Source organism: Mustelus asterias, chromosome 22, assembly GCF_964213995.1.
Source record: "Mustelus asterias chromosome 22, sMusAst1.hap1.1, whole genome shotgun sequence".
Lineage (NCBI taxonomy): Eukaryota > Metazoa > Chordata > Chondrichthyes > Carcharhiniformes > Triakidae > Mustelus > Mustelus asterias.
The window spans coordinates 61035828-61053186 of record NC_135822.1 but is presented as its reverse complement, the minus strand read 5'-3'; the positions used below and the strand labels follow the sequence as shown (position 1 = coordinate 61053186).

Here is a 17359-nt window from a genome sequence, read left to right as displayed (position 1 = left end):
CCTAAACTTTCCACAGGAAACAGATATGTCATTGTTTGTGAGATTTTAATTTCAGCTCATTACATTCATCCAGGTCACAGTGACCCAGTGGTTAGCACTGCTGCCTCACAGCGCCAGGGACCTGGGTTCGATTCCCGGTTTTGGTCACTTCTGTGTTGTGTTTGCACATTGTCCCAGGTCTGGGTGGGTTTCCTCCACGTGCTGCGGTTTCCTCCCACAGTCCAAAGATGTGCTGGTTAGGTGGGTTGGCTATGCAAAATTGCCCCTTAGTGTCAGAGGAGCCAGCTATGGTAAATACATGGGGCTGTGGAGATAGGGCCTGGTTGGTATTATGGTTGGTGCAGACTCGATGAGCCAAATGGCTTCCTTCTGCACTGTAGGCTTCTATGATCCTTCTCAGTACAAACTGTGTTGTAGTAACTAGATTTTCAAATCAAACTCAAAAGATAAACTGGACGATTTTGATCAAAATATTTAAAATGTACCTGACCAGATAAAGGTGGCATGGTGGCACAGTGTCTAGCACTACTGCGTCACAGCAATAGGGACCTGGGCTTGGGTCACTGCAAGTGTCGAATCTGCATGCTCTCTCTGTGTCTGCGTGGGTTTCCTCAGGGTGCTTCAGTTTCTTCCACAGTCTGAAAGATGTACTTTTTACGTGTATTGGCTGTGCTAAATTCTCCCTCAGCGGACTCGAACAGGCGCCCGTGTGTGGCGCCGAGTGGATTTTCACAGTAACCGCATTGCAGTGCTCATGTAAACCTACTTGTATCACTAATAAATAAACTTTAAAAAAATGAGTAGGCACAGTGTCATCTGCCTGGCCCATGATATGATTGATGAGATTATAGAAACTCTCCTAAACATTTTATTAGATATAAAGCACCTTATGATCCTCACTGCCCATTGAAATATAATTCTCAGGAAGTGCGAAGGCCAGACTGGTGAATGGAAGCAGTCCCTGTGCAGGAAGAGTCGAGCTTTATTGGAGTGGAACCTGGGCCACACTTTGCCGTGATAACTCCTCCTGGTTGTTGGAGGATGCAGAACATTTTTGTCAGCAGTTGCACTGTGGCTCTGCGGTAGCAGCGCCACTGAATTCTCACTTTGGAGAAGGATTGGGGCCTGTAATCGGACCGCCTGACTGTGGACACCAGCAGGACGCTGGAGTTAACTGTTCAGGTAGAAACTCACAAATTCCATGAACAAACCAGTTTTATCCGCAAAATTGTCTGGACAAATAGAAATAGATTAGATAGGTTTTCATCTTGATAAAGAGGAAGCGTTATTCAGGGGGTCTTAGCAAATGTAGTAGATGGCACTGTGTTCTGACGCGTGTACATGTGGACAAGCGTCCCTGATTGTTTGTAGGGACAGAGATCTTGCTGAACTTTTCTTCCTGCCGCTTCTGCTCAGCGCCAATTGTGCTACCGTAAATATCACACTGCCTTCAACTAACTGACTCAACACTGACAGGGGATTGAAATTCTGACCACCCACCAAAGGTGGAGCGAAACAGAATAGATTGTTGTGGATCCATTTGGAATGGGGATTTTGCACAAGTTTCCAATTGAGGCCGCTGGGCTGGACAGAGGAAGGCAGTGGGGGTAATTTTAATAATTTTGTGCACTAGTGTACCCTGGGTGACAGCAGACTTTCAATGGGCATCACTCCAAACCATTTGTGGCGAAGTGGTTTCAAAGGCTGTGTCAAGTGTTTGAGACTGTCTCGAGCGGAAATAGAGAACAACATATGTTTTTGGGACAGGTTTAATTGGATTTACAAGCTGTGGAATCCATTTTCTGAGAAATCTGGTAGTTTCCCGTGGGAAAAGAGAGCTAAATGGGAGATTACATTTCCGCCTGTTGCCACAACGGAGCCAGGGACACTTGGTAAAATGGTATGTGTCTGTGTGTATGATTTGACAGAGAATTAAAGAAAGCATGAACGAGGATGGTATGTTGCCTACCGGATGCCAGGGTCCGTGACGTCTCGGACCGTGTTTTCCGGATTCTTAAGGGGGAGGGGCAACAGTCACAAGTCGTGGTACACATTGGTACCAACGACATAGGTAAGAGAAGGGACGGGGATTTAAAACAGGAATTTCGGGAGCTGGGCTGGAAGCTGAGAGCCAAGACAAAACATGTGGTCATCTCTGGTACGTTACGGTGCCACGTGATAGCGAGTTGAGGAACAGGGAGAGAGTGCAGTTAAACATGTGGTTGCAGGGATGGTGCAGGGAGGGAGGTTTTCAGATACGTGGATAATTGGAACACATTCTGGGGAAGGTGGGACCTGTAAAAACAGGACGGGGTGCACCTGAACCAGAGGGGCACCAATATCCTGGGAGGGAAATTTGATACGGCTCTTCAGGGGGGTATAAACTAATTTGTCAGGGGAGTGGGAAAAGGAGTTGTAGTCCAGAAGTCAGTGTTGAGGGTGGTTAGGTATTGGGGAAGGTATCAAGGTCAAGGGTGGGTACCGGTAGACAGGAAGGTGGGTTGACGTGTGTCTACTTCAATGCAAGGAGCATCCGGAACAAGGTAGGTGAACTTGGGGAGTGGATTGGGACTTGGGACTACGATGTTGTGGCCATTACGGAGACGTGGGTAAAACAAGGACAGGAATGGTTGTTGGACGTTCCGGGGTATAGATGTTTCAGTAAGTGTAGGGAAGCTGTTAAAAGAGGTGGAGGAGTAGCATTCTTAATCAAGGACAGTTTAACGGCTGCGGAAAGGCACTTCGAGGGGGATCTGCACACTGAGGTAATATAGGCTGAGGTTAGAAATAGGAAAGGAGCAGTCACGTTGTTAGGAGTTTACTATGGGCCCCCAAATAGTAATAGAGATGGGGAGGAAGAAATTGCTAAGCAGATTATGGATATGTGTGGGGGTCACAGGGTAGTTGTCATGGGGGACTTTAACTTTCCAAATATTGATTGGAACCTTTGTAGGTCAAACAGTTCGGATGGGGCAGTTTTTGTGCAGTGTGTGCAGGAGGGTTTCCTGACACAATATGTGGATAGGCCGACAAGAGGTGAGGCCACATTGGATTTGGTACTGGGAAATGAACCGGGCCAAGTGTTAGATTTGGTTGTGGGAGAGCACTTTGGAGGTAGTGACCACAATTCGGTGTCTTTTGTTATTGCAATGGAGAGGGATAGGGCCGTATGGCAGGGCAAGGTTTACAATTGGGGGAGAGGTAATTATGATGCGATTAGGCAAGAATTAGGGGGCATAAGATGGGAACAGAAACTGTCAGGGAAAGGCACAAATGAAAAGTGGAACTTTTTCAAGGAACAAATACTGGGTGTCTTTGATAGGTATGTACCTGTCAGGCAGGGAGGAAATGGCCGAGTGAGGGAACCATGGTTCATGAAAGAGGTGGAATGTCTTGTGAAAAGGAAGAGGGAAGCTTATGTAGGGATGATGAAACGAGGTTCAGATGGCTCGATTGAGGGTTACAAGTTAGCAAGGAATGAGCTGAAAAAGGGGCTTAGGAGAGCTAGGAGGGGACATGAGAAGTCCTTGGCGGCTCGGATCAAGGAAAACCCCAAGGCTTTTTACTCTTATGTGAGGAATAAAAGAATGACCAGGGTGAGGTTAGGGCCGGTCAAGGACAATAGTGGGAACTTGTGCATGGAGTCAGTAGAGATAGGCGAGGTGATGAATGAATACTTTTCTTCAGTGTTCACCAAGGAGAGGGGCCATGTTTTTCAGGAAGAGAAGGTGTTACAAGCTAATAGCATGGAGGAAATAGATGTTCGGAGGGAGGATGTACTGGCAGTTTTGAATAAACTGAAGGTCGATACGTCCCCTGGGCCTGATGAAATATATCCTAGGATTCTTTGGGAAGCAAGGGATGAGATTGCAGAGCCTTTGGCTCTGATCTTCGGGTCCTCACTGTCCACGGGGATGGTGCCAGAGGACTGGAGAGTGGCGAATCTTGTTCCTCTGTTTAAGAACGGGAATAGAAATGACCCTGGTAATTATAGACCGGTTAGCCTTACTTCGGTGGTTGGTAAATTGATGGAAAAGGTCCTTAGGGATTGGATTTACGACCATTTAGAAAGATGTGGATTAATCCGGGATAGTCAGCACGGATTCGTGAAGGGCAAGTCGTGCCTCACAAATTTGATTGAATTTTTTGAGGAGGTAACTAAGTGTGTTGATGAAGGTAGGGCAGTTGATGTCATATACATGGATTTTAGTAAGCCGTTTGATAAGATCCCCCATGGTCGGCTTATGACGAAAGTGAGGAGGTGTGGGATAGAGGGAAAGTTGGCCGATTGGATAGGTAACTGGCTATCTGATCCGAAGGCAGAGGGTGGTGGTGGATGGAAAACGTTCGGACTGGAGGCAGGTTGCTAGCGGAGTGCCACAGGGATCAGTGCTTGGTCCTCTGCTCTTTGTGATTTTCATTATTGACTTAGAGGAGGGGGCTGAAGGGTGGATCAGTAAATTTGCTAATGACACCAAGATTGGTGGAGTAGTGGATGAGGTGGAGGGCTGTTGTAGGCTGCAAAGAGACATAGATAGGATGCAAAGCTGGACTGAAAAATGGCAAATGGAGTTTAACCCTGATAAATGTGAGGTGATTCGTTTTGGTAGGACTAATTTAAATGTGGATTACAGCGTCAAATGTAGCGACTGTGGAGGAACAGAGAGATCTTGGGGTCCATATCCACAGATCTCTAAAGGTTGCCACTCAAGTGGATAGAGCTGTGAAGAAGGCCTATAGTGTGTTAGCTTTTATTAACAGGGAGTTGGAGTTTAAGAGCCGTGAGGTTATGCTGCAACTGTACAGGACCTTGGTGAGACCACATTTAGAATATTGTGTGCAGTTCTGGTCACATCACTATGAGAAGGATGTGGAAGCGCTGGAAAGAGTGCAGAGGAGATTTACCAGGATGTTGCCTGGTTTGGAAGGTAGGTCTTATGAGGAAAGGTTGAGGGAGCGAGGGCTGTTCTCTCTGGAGCGGAGGAGGCTGAGGGGAGACTTAATAGAGGTTTATAAAATGATGAAGGGGATCGATAGAGTGAACGTTGAAAGACTATTTCCTCGGGTGGATGGAGCTATTACAAGGGGGCATAACTATAGGGTTCACGGTGGGAGATATGGGAAGGATATCAGAGGTAGGTTCTTTACGCAGAGAGTGGTTGGGGTGTGGAATGGACTGCCTGCAGTGATAGTGGAGTCAGACACTTTAGGAACATTTAAGCGGTTATTGGATAGGAACATGGAGCACACCAGGATGATAGGGAATGGGATAGCTTGATCTTGGTTTCAGATAAAGCTCGGCACAACATCGTGGGCCGAAGGGCCTGTTCTGTGCTGTACTGTTCTATGTTCTATGAACCAAAGTGTTCTTGATATTCAAGCTATTGTGCCTGTGGGAAAGGGCCAGTGTGCAGAGATTCTTCCAAAGTTTATATTGTTGATGACAATTGTATCTGCAGATCTCGGTTGGTGTAGGCTGCTTGAAGATCAGATCCTGTTCAAGGAAGAACGCTGCCAAATGTGAGGTTATTCACTTTGGAAGAAACAATAGCAAATTGGATCATTATCTAAATGGAAAGAAATTACGACATGCTGCTATGCAGCGGGACCTGGGGGTCCTTGTGCATGAGACGCAAAAACCCAATCTGCAGGTGCAACAGGTGATCAAGAAGGCAAATGGGATGTTGGCCTATATCGCAAGGGGGATAGAATATAAAAGCAGAGATGTCTTGCTGAATCTGCACAGGGCATTGGCGAGGCCGCAGCTGGAATACTGTGTGCAGTAATGGTCCCCTTATTTGCGAAAGGATATATTGGCGTTGGAGGGAGTGCAGAGAAGGTTCACCAGGTTGATACCAGAGATGAGGGGTGTTGATTATGAGGAGAGACTGAGCAGATTGGGTATGTACTCGTTGGAATTTAGAAGGCTGAAGGGGGATCTTAGATAGACCGATAAGATAATGAAGGGGCTGGATAGGGTAGAGGTAGAGAGATTCTTTCCTCTTAGAAAGGAAACTGGAACTAGAGGGCACAGCCTCAAAATAAAGGGGGTCAGTTTAGGACAGAGTTGAGGAGGAACTTCTTCTCTAAGAGGGTGGTGAATCTCTGGAATTCTCTGCCCACTGAAGTGGTGGAGGCTGCCTCATTGAATATATTTAAATCACGGATAGATGGATTTCTGATCGGTGAGGGAATTAGGGGTTATAGGGATCAGGCGGGTAAGTGGAACTGATCCACTTCAAGTCAGCCATGATCTTATTGAATGGCGGGGCAGGCTCGAGGGGCTAGATGGCCTAATCCTGCTCCTATTTCTTATGTTCTTATGTTCTTATGTTTTTATGTTCTTCTGTTAAGAGTAGTTGAACTCCATTGAATTGAATTGATTTATTATTATCACATGTATTAGGATGAAGTGGAGAGGATTGTTTTTTGCGCGCTGGACAGACACAACATAACATTCATGGAGTACAGAGGAGAAAATGAAAAGAGAGGGTGCAGAATGTCATGTTGCAGTCATAGCTAGGGTGGAGAGAAAGATCACCATAATACATGATTGGACCTTTCAAAAGTCTGATGGCAGCAGGGAAGGTGCAGTTGTTGAGTGAAGGATGATAGCGTTCTAAATAAACAATGTGCTGAAAGTGTTGTCTGAGAAATCTGTGATGTGTCAGCTATTTAAATTGTAATTTATAGTTGCGATGGAATACAATTTGCCAGCGGTTTCGTGTTCAGGTATTGTTGATTTTGGAATGATAGTTACAGTTTAAGGTTTCAAAGATGAGAGCTTCTCCAACAATTTCTTCCATTGTGTTTATTTGGAAAGTTTGTTTCTCTGCGGTTATTGGTGTCTGTAGCGAAAATCAGGGCTGTCCAGGATCGAGGAAGGTTGAACAGGACTTTGAGAATGTTAACAATGTGATTCTGGTGGAAGAATTCAAAATGAGTGCCCCTTTGGTCATAATGACACATTGGGAGAACAGAACGTTCGTCGAATAGAAGACGATTTAAGATAGAATCGCAGACTTATTGCTCTTAGGTCTCACATTGGAAACTCAGCGCGGAACTGGAGAGATAAGTTTGATGGGGCAAATAAATCTGCCTCAGCAGAGAAAGATGGCAAAGGAAAATACCCAGATTCTCCCCGGGTTAGTAACAAAGTGCAGAGAACAAACTTGTTTCGAGGGGACGGATCTCTTATTTTTGTCACAAATAGGGAACTGCGAAGGCAGATTGTTGGAACTCGAACAACAAGTCTACAGCATTTGGACAATCACATGGTGTCGCTCCAGTACAACACAGTCAATGCAATTGTAGTGTGAGAATAACAATAGCAATAATAATCGTAATGGTCGTAATTGTGACTGTGCTAATTGTAGTTATGCAAATAGTGTTAGGCCGGTGTCATCTGCTCAGGTAAAAATCCCACTGCAGTCTCTCGTTTCCCGCCAGTTTCCTGAAAAGGAGGAGGTAAAATAATCTTGGATTATTATGAATTGGGAATTTCTTCAGCCAGAGAGTGGTGGGTCTGTGGAATTCATTGCCACAGAGGGCTGTGGAGGCCGAGACGTTGAGCGTCTTCAAGACAGAAATTGATAAATTCTTGATTTCTCGAGGAATTAAGGGCTATGGGGAGAGAGTGGGTGAATGGAGTTGAAATCAACCATGATTGAATGGTGGAGTGGACTCGATGGGCCGAATGGCCTTACTTCCGCTCCTATGTCTTATGGTCTTATGGGAACGGGAAGGTGGCGTAGCCTTTAGCACTGCTGCTTCACAGCGCCAGGGACCAGGTTTTGATTCCCGGCCTGGGCCATTGTCCGTGCAGAGACATTTTCATAGTAAAACAGACCAGACGAGTACACTGTTTAATAAACACACACAATCCTATGGAGATTCCTGAAATCTGACCCATAGTTTTCTGCTGGTCGCCATCATTCGCATTCCCCTCCCCTTCTTTATCCGGTTTAATATTCACTCCGGTTTCTTTTTTTGGAGCGGGCGTGGGGGTTGTGTCTGGACACAGTCCAATGTTCAAATTGATTCTTCTGCCCGGTGAACGGGATCGGAACGTGCGCTGGAATACAGCGGGTTTAATACACTGAAACGCGTGATATAATTTCTGACATTTACAGGGCAGCAGACGCTGAGACTGGTGAATGGGAGCAATCCATGCGCTGGGAGAGTGGAGATTCACTACATGGGTCATCCGTGGACTGTCCCGGATTATCTCTGGGACGTGCAGGAAGCCGCTGTTGTGTGTCAGCATCTGGGCTGCGGGACGGCGATCTCCGCACCGGGCAAGGCCCACTTTGGAAAAGGATCTGGATTAATTCTGCCACAGAATGCTGAGTGCAGCGGCCATGAGTCCTCCTTCTGGGATTGTCCTCGGTTTGACTACACCCCAACTTCACACTCCGAAGCTGCCGGTGTCATCTGCTCAGGTAAAAATCCCACTGCAGTCTCTCGTTTTCTGCCAGTTTCCTGAAAAGGCGGAGGTAAAATAATCTTGGATTATTATTAATTGGGGACGGGACGGTGGCATAGCCTTTAGCACTGCTGCCTCACAGCGCCATTTACCAGGTTTTCACTCCCGGGTGGGCCACTGTCCGAGCACAGACATTTTGAAAGTAAAACAGATCAGACCAGTGAACTGTTTAATAAATGCATACAATCCTCTGGAGGTTCTTGGAATCTGACCCATAGTTTTCTTTTAGTCACTACCATTCGCATACCCCTCCCTTTTTTTATTAACCAGGTTTTATATTCACTCCGGTTTCTTTTTTTTTGGAGTGGGCGTGGGGTTGTGTCTGGACACAGTCCAATGTTCTCATTGATTCCTCTGCCCGGTGAACGGGATCGGGACGTGCGCTGGAACACTGCAGGTTTAATCCACTTTAACACGTGACATTATTTCTGACATTTTACAGGGCAGCCGACGCTGAGACTGATGAATGGGAGCAATCCATGCGCTGGGAGGGTGGAGGTTCACTCCATGGGTCAGCGGGAGACTGTGCCGGATTATCGATGGGACTTGCGGGAAGCCGCTGTTGTGTGTCGGCATCTGGGCTGCGGGACGGCGATCTCCGCACCGGGCAAGGCTCACTTTGGAAAAGGATCTGGATTAATGCTGCAAAGGAGTGCTGAGTGCAGCGGCCATGAGTCCTCCTTCTGGGATTGTCCTCGGTTTGACTACACCCCAACTTCACACTCCGAAGCTGCCAGTGTCATCTGCTCAGGTAAAAATCCCACTGCAGTCTCTCGTTTGCCGCCAGTTTCCTGAAAAGGCGGAGGTAAAATAATCTTGGGTTATTATTAATTGGGGACGGGACGGTGGCGTAGCCTTGAGCAATGCTGCCTCACAGCGCCAGGGTCCAGGTTCTCACTCCCGGCTTTGGCCACTGTCCGAGCACAGACATTTTGATAGTAAAACAGACCAGACCAGTAAACTGCTTAATAAATACATACAATGCTCTGGAAGTTTCTGGAATCTGACCCATAGTTTTCTTCTGGTCACCACTATTCGCATACCCGTCCCCTTCTTTACCAGGTTTAATATTCACTCCGGTTTCTTTCTGTGGAGCGGGCGTCGGGATTGTGTCTGGACACAGTCCAATGTTCTCATTGATTCCACTGTCCGGTGAACGGGATCGGGACGTGCGCTGGGACACTGCGGGTTTAATCCACTGTAACGCGTGACATTATTTTTGACATTTTGCAGGGCAGCTGACGCTGAGACTGGTGAATGGGAGCAGTCCATGCGCTGGGAGAGTTGAGAGTCACTACATGGGTCATCGGTGGACTGTCCCGGATTACCTCTGGGCCGTGCGGGAAGCTGCTGTTGTGTGTCGGCATCTGGGCTGCGGGACGGCGATCTCCGCACCGGGCAAGGCTCACTTTGGGGAAGGATCTGGATTAATTCTACCAAATAGTTTTGAGTGCGGCGGGCATGAATCCTCCTTGTGGAATTGTGCCTGGCTTGATTATACTCCAAACTCACACTCCAAAGCTGCCGGTGTCATCTGCTCAGGTAAAAATTCTACTGCAGTCTCTCGTTTCCCGTCAGTTTCCTGAAAAGGCGGAGGTAAAATAATCTTGGATTATTATTAATTGGGGACGGGACGGTGGCGTAGCCTTTATCACTGCTGCCTCACAGCGCCAGGGACCAGGTTTTGATTCCAGGCTTGGGCCACTTTCCGTGCAGAGACATTTTTATAGTAAAACAGACCAGACGAGTACACTGTTTAATAAATACACAAAACCCGATGGAGATTCCTGGAATCTGACCCATAGTTATTTTTTTGTCAAAATCATTCGCATTCCCCACCCCTTCTTCGCCAGGTTTAATATTCACTCCAGGTTCTATTTCTGCAACGGGCGTGGGGGTTGTGTCTGTTGTGCGTCGGCATCTGGGCTGCGGAACGGCGACCTCCGCACCGGGCAATGCTCACTTTGGAGAAGGATCTGAATTAATTCTGCAACAGAGTTTTGAGTGCAGCGGCCATGAGCCCTCCTTCTGGTCTTGTGCTGGGTCTGGCTTTAACTCAACTTCATACTCCAAAGGTGCCGGCGTCATTTGCTCAGGTAAAAATTCTCCTGCTGCGTCTCGTTTCCCGCCAGTTTCCTGAAAAGGCAGAGGTAACATAATCTGAATTGTTATCATTACTTTGAGGCGGCACGGCGGCGCAGCGTTTCTCACTGCTGCCTCAGACCGCCAACGAACAGGGTTCGATTCCCGGCTTGGGCTACTGTCCGTGCGGAAACATTTTGATATTAAAACAGCAAGAACAAAATCTCAGACCTGACCAATAAACTGTTTACTAAATACAAAATCTGATGGAGCTCATGGAATCTGACCCATAGTTTTCTTCTGGTAATCATCACAACTGACTGAGTCATTTTAATTAATGAAGTAATTTTACACAATTTTCTGTTTGTCAGATTTTGCTGTGAGTATCTTGAAAATCTGGTAAAAATGTTAGTTTTAAGTCTTGAGAACAGATGTTCATTTTCTGACGCACTATTCCAGAACAATTCTGCCTCTAAGTGAGGACATGTGGAGGCATCGACCCACTTGTGTTATCACTAGACTATTCAGAAACTCAGCTAATGTTCTGGGGACCGGGATTGAATCCCGCCACGGCAGATGGTGGAAGTTGAATTCAATAAAAATAGATATATGGAATTAAGAATCTACTGGCGACCATGAAACTATTGTCGATTGTCGGGAAACCCCATCTGGTTGACTAACGTGCTTTCGGGAAGGAAATCTGCCGTTCTTACCTGGTCTGGCCTACATGTGACTCCAGAACCACAGCAATGTGGTTGACTCTCAACTGTCCTCGGGTAACTAGTGATGGGCAAGAAATGCTGGCCAGTCAGCGACTCCCATGTCCCAAGAATAAAAAAAACACATATTAAGGATTGAAATAATGTCTCATTGCTTCCATGGGAGTTTCCTCAGCTCTTTCACCATATTCCCACTGAGTTTGCAGAAACTGGTGACTTTGTGTCTCATTAGCAGTTGATAATTTGTTTTCCATCTCTGTGCTTAAGTTAAACGCCTAAACTTTCCACAGGAAACAGATATGTCATTGTTTGTGAGATTTTAATTTCAGCTCATTACATTCATCCAGGTCACAGTGACCCAGTGGTTAGCACTGCTGCCTCACAGCGCCAGGGACCTGGGTTCAATTCTCGGTTTTCGTACTTCTGTGTCGTGTTTGCACATTGTCCCAGGTCTGGGTGGGTTTCCTCCACGTGCTGCGGTTTCCTCCCACAGTCCAAAGATGTGCTGGTTAGGTGGATTGGCTATGCAAAATTGCCCCTTATTGTCAGAGGAGCCAGCTAGTGTAAATACATGGGGCTGTGGAGATAGGGTCTGGTTGGTATTATGGTTGGTGCAGACTCGATGAGCCAAATGGCTTCCTTCTGCACTGTAGGCTTCTATGATCCTTCTCAGTACAAACTGTGTTGTAGTAACTAGATTTTCAAATCAAACTCAAAAGATAAACTGGACTATTTTGACCAAAATGTTTAAAATGTACCTGACCAGATAAAGGTGGCATGGTGGCACAGTGTCTAGCACTACTGCGTCACAGCAATAGGGACCTGGGCTTGGGTCACTGCAAGTGTCGAATCTGCATGCACTCTCTGTGTCTGCGTGGGTTTCCTCAGGGTGCTTCAGTTTCTCCCACAGTCTGAAAGATGTGCTTGTCACGTGTATTGGCTGTGCTATATTCTCCCTCAGCGGACTCGAACAGGCGCCCGAGTGTGGCGCCGAGTGGATTTTCACAGTAACCTCATTGTAGTGCTCATATAAACCTACTTGTGTCACTAATAAATAAACTTTAAAAAAATGAGTAGGCACAGTGTCACCTGCCTGGCCCATGATATGATTGATGAGATTATAGGAACTCTCCTAAACATTTTATTAGATATAAAGCACCTTATGATCCTCACTGCCTATTGAAATATAATTCTCAGGAAGTGCGAAGGCCAGACTGGTGAATGGAAGCAGTCCCTGTGCAGGAAGAGTCGAGCTTTATTGGAGTGGAACCTGGGCCACACTTTGCCGTGATAACTCCTCCTGGTTGTTGGAGGATGCAGAACATTTTTGTCAGCAGTTGCACTGTGGCTCTGCGGTAGCAGCGCCACTGAACTCGCACTTTGGAGAAGGATTGGGGCCTGTAATCGGACCGCCTGACTGTGGACACCAGCAGGACGCTGGAGTTATCTGTTCAGGTAGAAACTCACAAATTCCATGAACAAACCAGTTTTATCCGCAAAATTGTCTGGACAAATAGAAATAGATTAGATAGGTTTTCATCTTGATAAAGAGGAAGCGTTATTCAGGGGGTCTTAGCAAACGTAGTAGATGGCACTGTGTTCTGACGCGTGTACATGTGGACAAGCGCCCCTGATTGTTTGTAGGTACAGATACCTTGCTGAACTTTTCTTCCTGCCGCTTCTGCTCAACGCCTATTGTGCTGCCGTAAATATCACACTGCCTTCAACTAACTGACTCAACACTGACAGGGGAGTGAAATTCTGACCACCCACCAAAGGTGGAGAGAAACAGAATAGATTGTTGTGGATCCATTTGGAATGGGGATTTTGCACAAGCTTCCAATTGAGGCCGCTGGGCTGGAGAGAGGAAGGCAGTGGGGGTAATTTTAATAATTTTGTGCACTAATGTACCCTGGGTGACAGAAGATTTTCAATGGGCATCACTCCAAACCATTTGTGGCGAAGTGGTTTCAAAGGCTGTGTCAAGTTTTTGAGACTGTCTCGAGCGGAAATAGAGAACAACATATGTTTTTGGGATAGGTTTAATTGGACTTACAAACTGTGGAATCCATTTTCTGAGAAATCTGGTAGTTTCCCGTGGGAAAAGAGAGCTAAATGGGAGATTACATTTCCGCCTGTTGCCACAACGGAGACAGAGACACTTGGCAAAATAGTATGTGTCTGTGTGTGCTTTGACAGAGAATTAAACAAAGCATGAACCAAAGTGTTCTTGAATGTTCAAGCTGTTGCGCCTGTGGGAAAGGACCAGTGTGCAGAGATTCCTCCGAAGTTTATAATGTTGATGATAATTGTATCTGCAGATCTCGGTTGGTGGAGGCTGCTTGAAGATCTGATCCTGTTCAATGAAAAACGTTGACAAATGTGAGGTTATTCACTTTGGAAGAAATAATAGCAAATTGGATTATTATCTAAATGGAAAGAAATTACAACATGCTGCTGTGCAGAGGGACCTGGGGGTCCTTGTGCATGAGACGCAAAAACCCAGTCTGCAGGTGCAACAGGTGATCAAGAAGGCAAATGGGATGTTGGCCCATATCGCAAGGGGGATAGAATATAAAAGCAGAGATGTGTTGCTGCATCTGTACAGGGCATTGGTAAGGCCGCAGCTGGAATACTGTGTGCAGTGTTGAGTCCCCTTATTTGCGGAAGGATATATTGGCGTTGGAGGGAGTGCAGAGAAGGTTCACCAGGTTGATACCAGAGATGAGGGGTGTTGATTATGAGGAGAGACTGAGCAGATTGGGTTTCTACTCGTTGGAATTTAGAAGGCTGAGGGGGGATCTTATAGAGACCTATAATATAATGCAGGGGCTGGATAGGGTAGAGGTGGAGAGATTCTTTCCACTTAGAAAGGAATCTGGAACTAGAGGGCACAGCCTCAAAATAAAGGGGGGTCAGTTTAGGACAGAGTTGAGGAGGAACTTCTTCTCTAAGCGGGTAGTGAATCTCGGAACTCTCTGCCCACTGAAGTGGTGGAGGATACCTCGTTGAATATGTTTAAATCACGGATCGATGGATTCCTGATCGGTAAGGGAATTAGGGGTTATAGGGATCAGGCGGGTAAATGGAACTGATCCACTTCAGATCAGCCATGATCTTATTGAATGGCGGGGCAGGCTCTAGGGGCTAGATGGCCTACTCCTGCTCCTATTTCTTATGTTCTTATGTTTTTATTTTATTATGTTAAGAGTAGTTGAACTCCATTGAATTGAATTGATTTATTATTATCACATGTATTAGGATGAAGTGGAGAGGATTGTTTTTTGCGCGCTATACAGACAAAACATACCATTCATGGAGTACAGAGGAGAAAATGAAAAGAGAGGGTGCAGAATGTTATGTTACAGTCATAGCTAGGGTGGAGAGGAAGATCACTATAATACATGATAGGACCTTTCAAAAGCCTGACGGCAGCAGGGAAGGTGCAGTTGTTGAGTGAAGGATGATAGCTTTCCAAGAAAACAATGTGCTGAAAGTGTTGCCTGAGAAATCTGTGATGTGTCAGCTATTTAAATTGTAATTTATAGTTGCGATGGAATACCATTTGCCAGCGGCTTCGTGTTCAGGTATTGTTGATTTTGGAATGATAGTTACAGTTTAAGGTTTCAAAGATGAGAGCTTCTCCAACAATTTCTTCCATTGTGTTTATTTGGAAAGTTTGTTTCTCTGCGGTTATTGGTGTCTGTAGCGAAAATCAGGGCTGTCCAGGATCGAGGAAGGTTGAACAGGACTTTGAGAATGTTAACAATGTGATTCTGGTGGAAGAATTCAAAATGAGTGCCCTTTTGGTCATAATGACACATTGGGAGAACATAACGTTCGTCGAATAGAAGACGATTTAAGATAGAATCGCAGACTTATTGCTCTTAGGCCTCACATTGGAAACTCAGCGCGGAACTGGAGAGATAAGTTTGACGGGGCAAATAAATCTGCCTCAGCAGAGAAAGATGGCAAAGGAAAATACCCAGATTCTCCCCGGGTTAGTAACAAAGTGCAGAGAACAAACTTGTTTCGAGGGGACGGATCTCTTATTTTTGTCACAAATAGGGAACTGCGAAGGCAGATTGTTGGAACTCGAACAACAAGTCTACAGCATTTGGACAATCACATGGTGTCGCTCCAGTACAACACAGTCAATGCAACAGTCGTGTGAGAATAACATTAGCAATAATAATCGTAATGGTCGTAATTGTGACTGTGCTAATTGTAGTTATGCAAATAGTGTTAGGCCGGTGTCATCTGCTCAGGTAAAAATCCCACTGCAGTCTCTCGTTTCCCGCCAGTTTCCTGAAAAGGAGGAGGTAAAATAATCTTGGATTATTGTTAATTGGGAACGGGAAGGTGGCGTAGCCTTTAGCACTGCTGCTTCACAGCGCCAGGGACCAGGTTTTGATTCCCGGCCTGGGCCATTGTCCGTGCAGAGACATGTTGACAGTAAAACAGACCAGACCAGTAAACTGTTTAGCAAATACATACAATCCCCGGGAAGTTCCTGGAATCTGACCCATAGTTTTCTTTTAGTCACCACCATTCGCATACCCCTCTCCTTTTTTTACCGGGCTTTATATTCACTCCGGTTTCTTTATTTTTGGAGCGGGCGTGGGGGTTGTGTCTGGACACAGTCCAATTTTCTCATTGATTCCTCTGCCCGGTGAACGGGATCGGAACGTGAGGTGGAACACTGCAGGTTTAATCCACCGTAACTCGTGACATTATTTCTGACATTTTACAGGGCAGCAGACGCTGAGACTGGTGAATGGGAGCAATCCATGCGCTGGGAGAGTGGAGATTCACTCCATGGGTCAGCGGGAGACTGTGCCGGATTATCTCTGGGACTTGCGGGAAGCCGCTGTTGTGTGTCGGCATCTGGGCTGCGGGACGGCGATCTCCGCACCGGGCAAGGCCCACTTTGGAAAAGGATCTGGATTAATTCTGCCACAGAATGCTGAGTGCAGCGGCCACGAGTCCTCCTTCTGGGATTGTCCTCGGTTTGACTACACCCCAACTTCACACTCCGAAGCTGCCGGTGTCATCTGCTCAGGTAAAAATCCCACTGCAGTCTCTCGTTTGCCGCCAGTTTCCTGAAAAGGCGGAGGTAAAATAATTTTGTATTGTTATTCATTGGGAACGGGAAGGTGGCTTAGCCTTTAGCACTGCTGCTTCACAGCGCCAGGGACCAGGTTTTGATTCCCGGCCTGGGCCATTGTCCGTGCAGAGACATTTTCATAGTAAAACAGACCAGACGAGTACACTGTTTAATAAACACACACAATCCTCTGGAGATTCCTGGAATCTGACCCATAGTTTTCTTCAGGTCACCATCATTCGCATTCCCCTCCCCTTCTTTACCAGGTTTAATATTCACTCCGGGTTCTTTTTTTGGAGCGGGCGTGGGGCTTGTGTCTGGACACAGTCCAATGTTCTCATTGATCCTTCTGCCCGGTGAACGGGATCGGGACGTGCGCTGGAATACAGCGGGTTTAATCCACTGAAACGCGTGATATAATTTCTGACATTTTACAGGGCAGCAGACGCTGCGACTGGTGAATGGGAGCAGTCCATGCGCTGGGAGAGTTGAGATTCTCTACATGGGTCATCAGTGGACTGTCCCGGATTATCTCTGGGACGTGCGGGAAGCCGCTGTTGTGTGTCAGCATCTGGGCTGCGGGACGGCGATCTCCGCACCGGGCAAGGCTCACTTTGGAAAAGGATCTGGATTAATTCTGCCACAGAATGCTGAGTGCAGCGGCCATGAGTCCTCCTTCTGGGATTGTCCACGGTTTGACTACACCCCAACTTCACACTCCGAAGCTGCCGGTGTCATCTGCTCAGGTAAAAATCCCACTGCAGTCTCTCGTTTTCTGCCAGTTTCCTGAAAAGGCGGAGGTAAAATAAGCTTGGATGATTATTAATTGGGGACGGGACGGTGGCATAGCCTTTAGCATTGCTGCCTCACAGCGCCACGTACCAGGTTTTGACTCCCGTCTTGGGCCACTGTCCGAGCAGACATTTTGATAGTAAAACAGACCAGACCAGTGAACTGTTTAATAAA

General features: G+C 46.5%; 1 protein-coding gene across 1 annotated transcript in view; it reads left to right on the top strand.

Annotated features, from left to right (window-relative positions):
* LOC144509713 (scavenger receptor cysteine-rich domain-containing protein DMBT1-like) overlaps positions 1–17359 on the top strand; it is an 89481-nt gene that overhangs the window by 47459 nt on the left and 24663 nt on the right. Inside the window, exons 5-10 of the mRNA XM_078238494.1 lie at positions 8133–8441; positions 8928–9236; positions 9719–10027; positions 10339–10581; positions 16040–16348; positions 16831–17139. Coding sequence (XP_078094620.1) covers positions 8133–8441; positions 8928–9236; positions 9719–10027; positions 10339–10581; positions 16040–16348; positions 16831–17139 — 1788 coding nt within the window. The remainder of the gene's footprint in view (positions 1–8132; positions 8442–8927; positions 9237–9718; positions 10028–10338; positions 10582–16039; positions 16349–16830; positions 17140–17359) is intronic.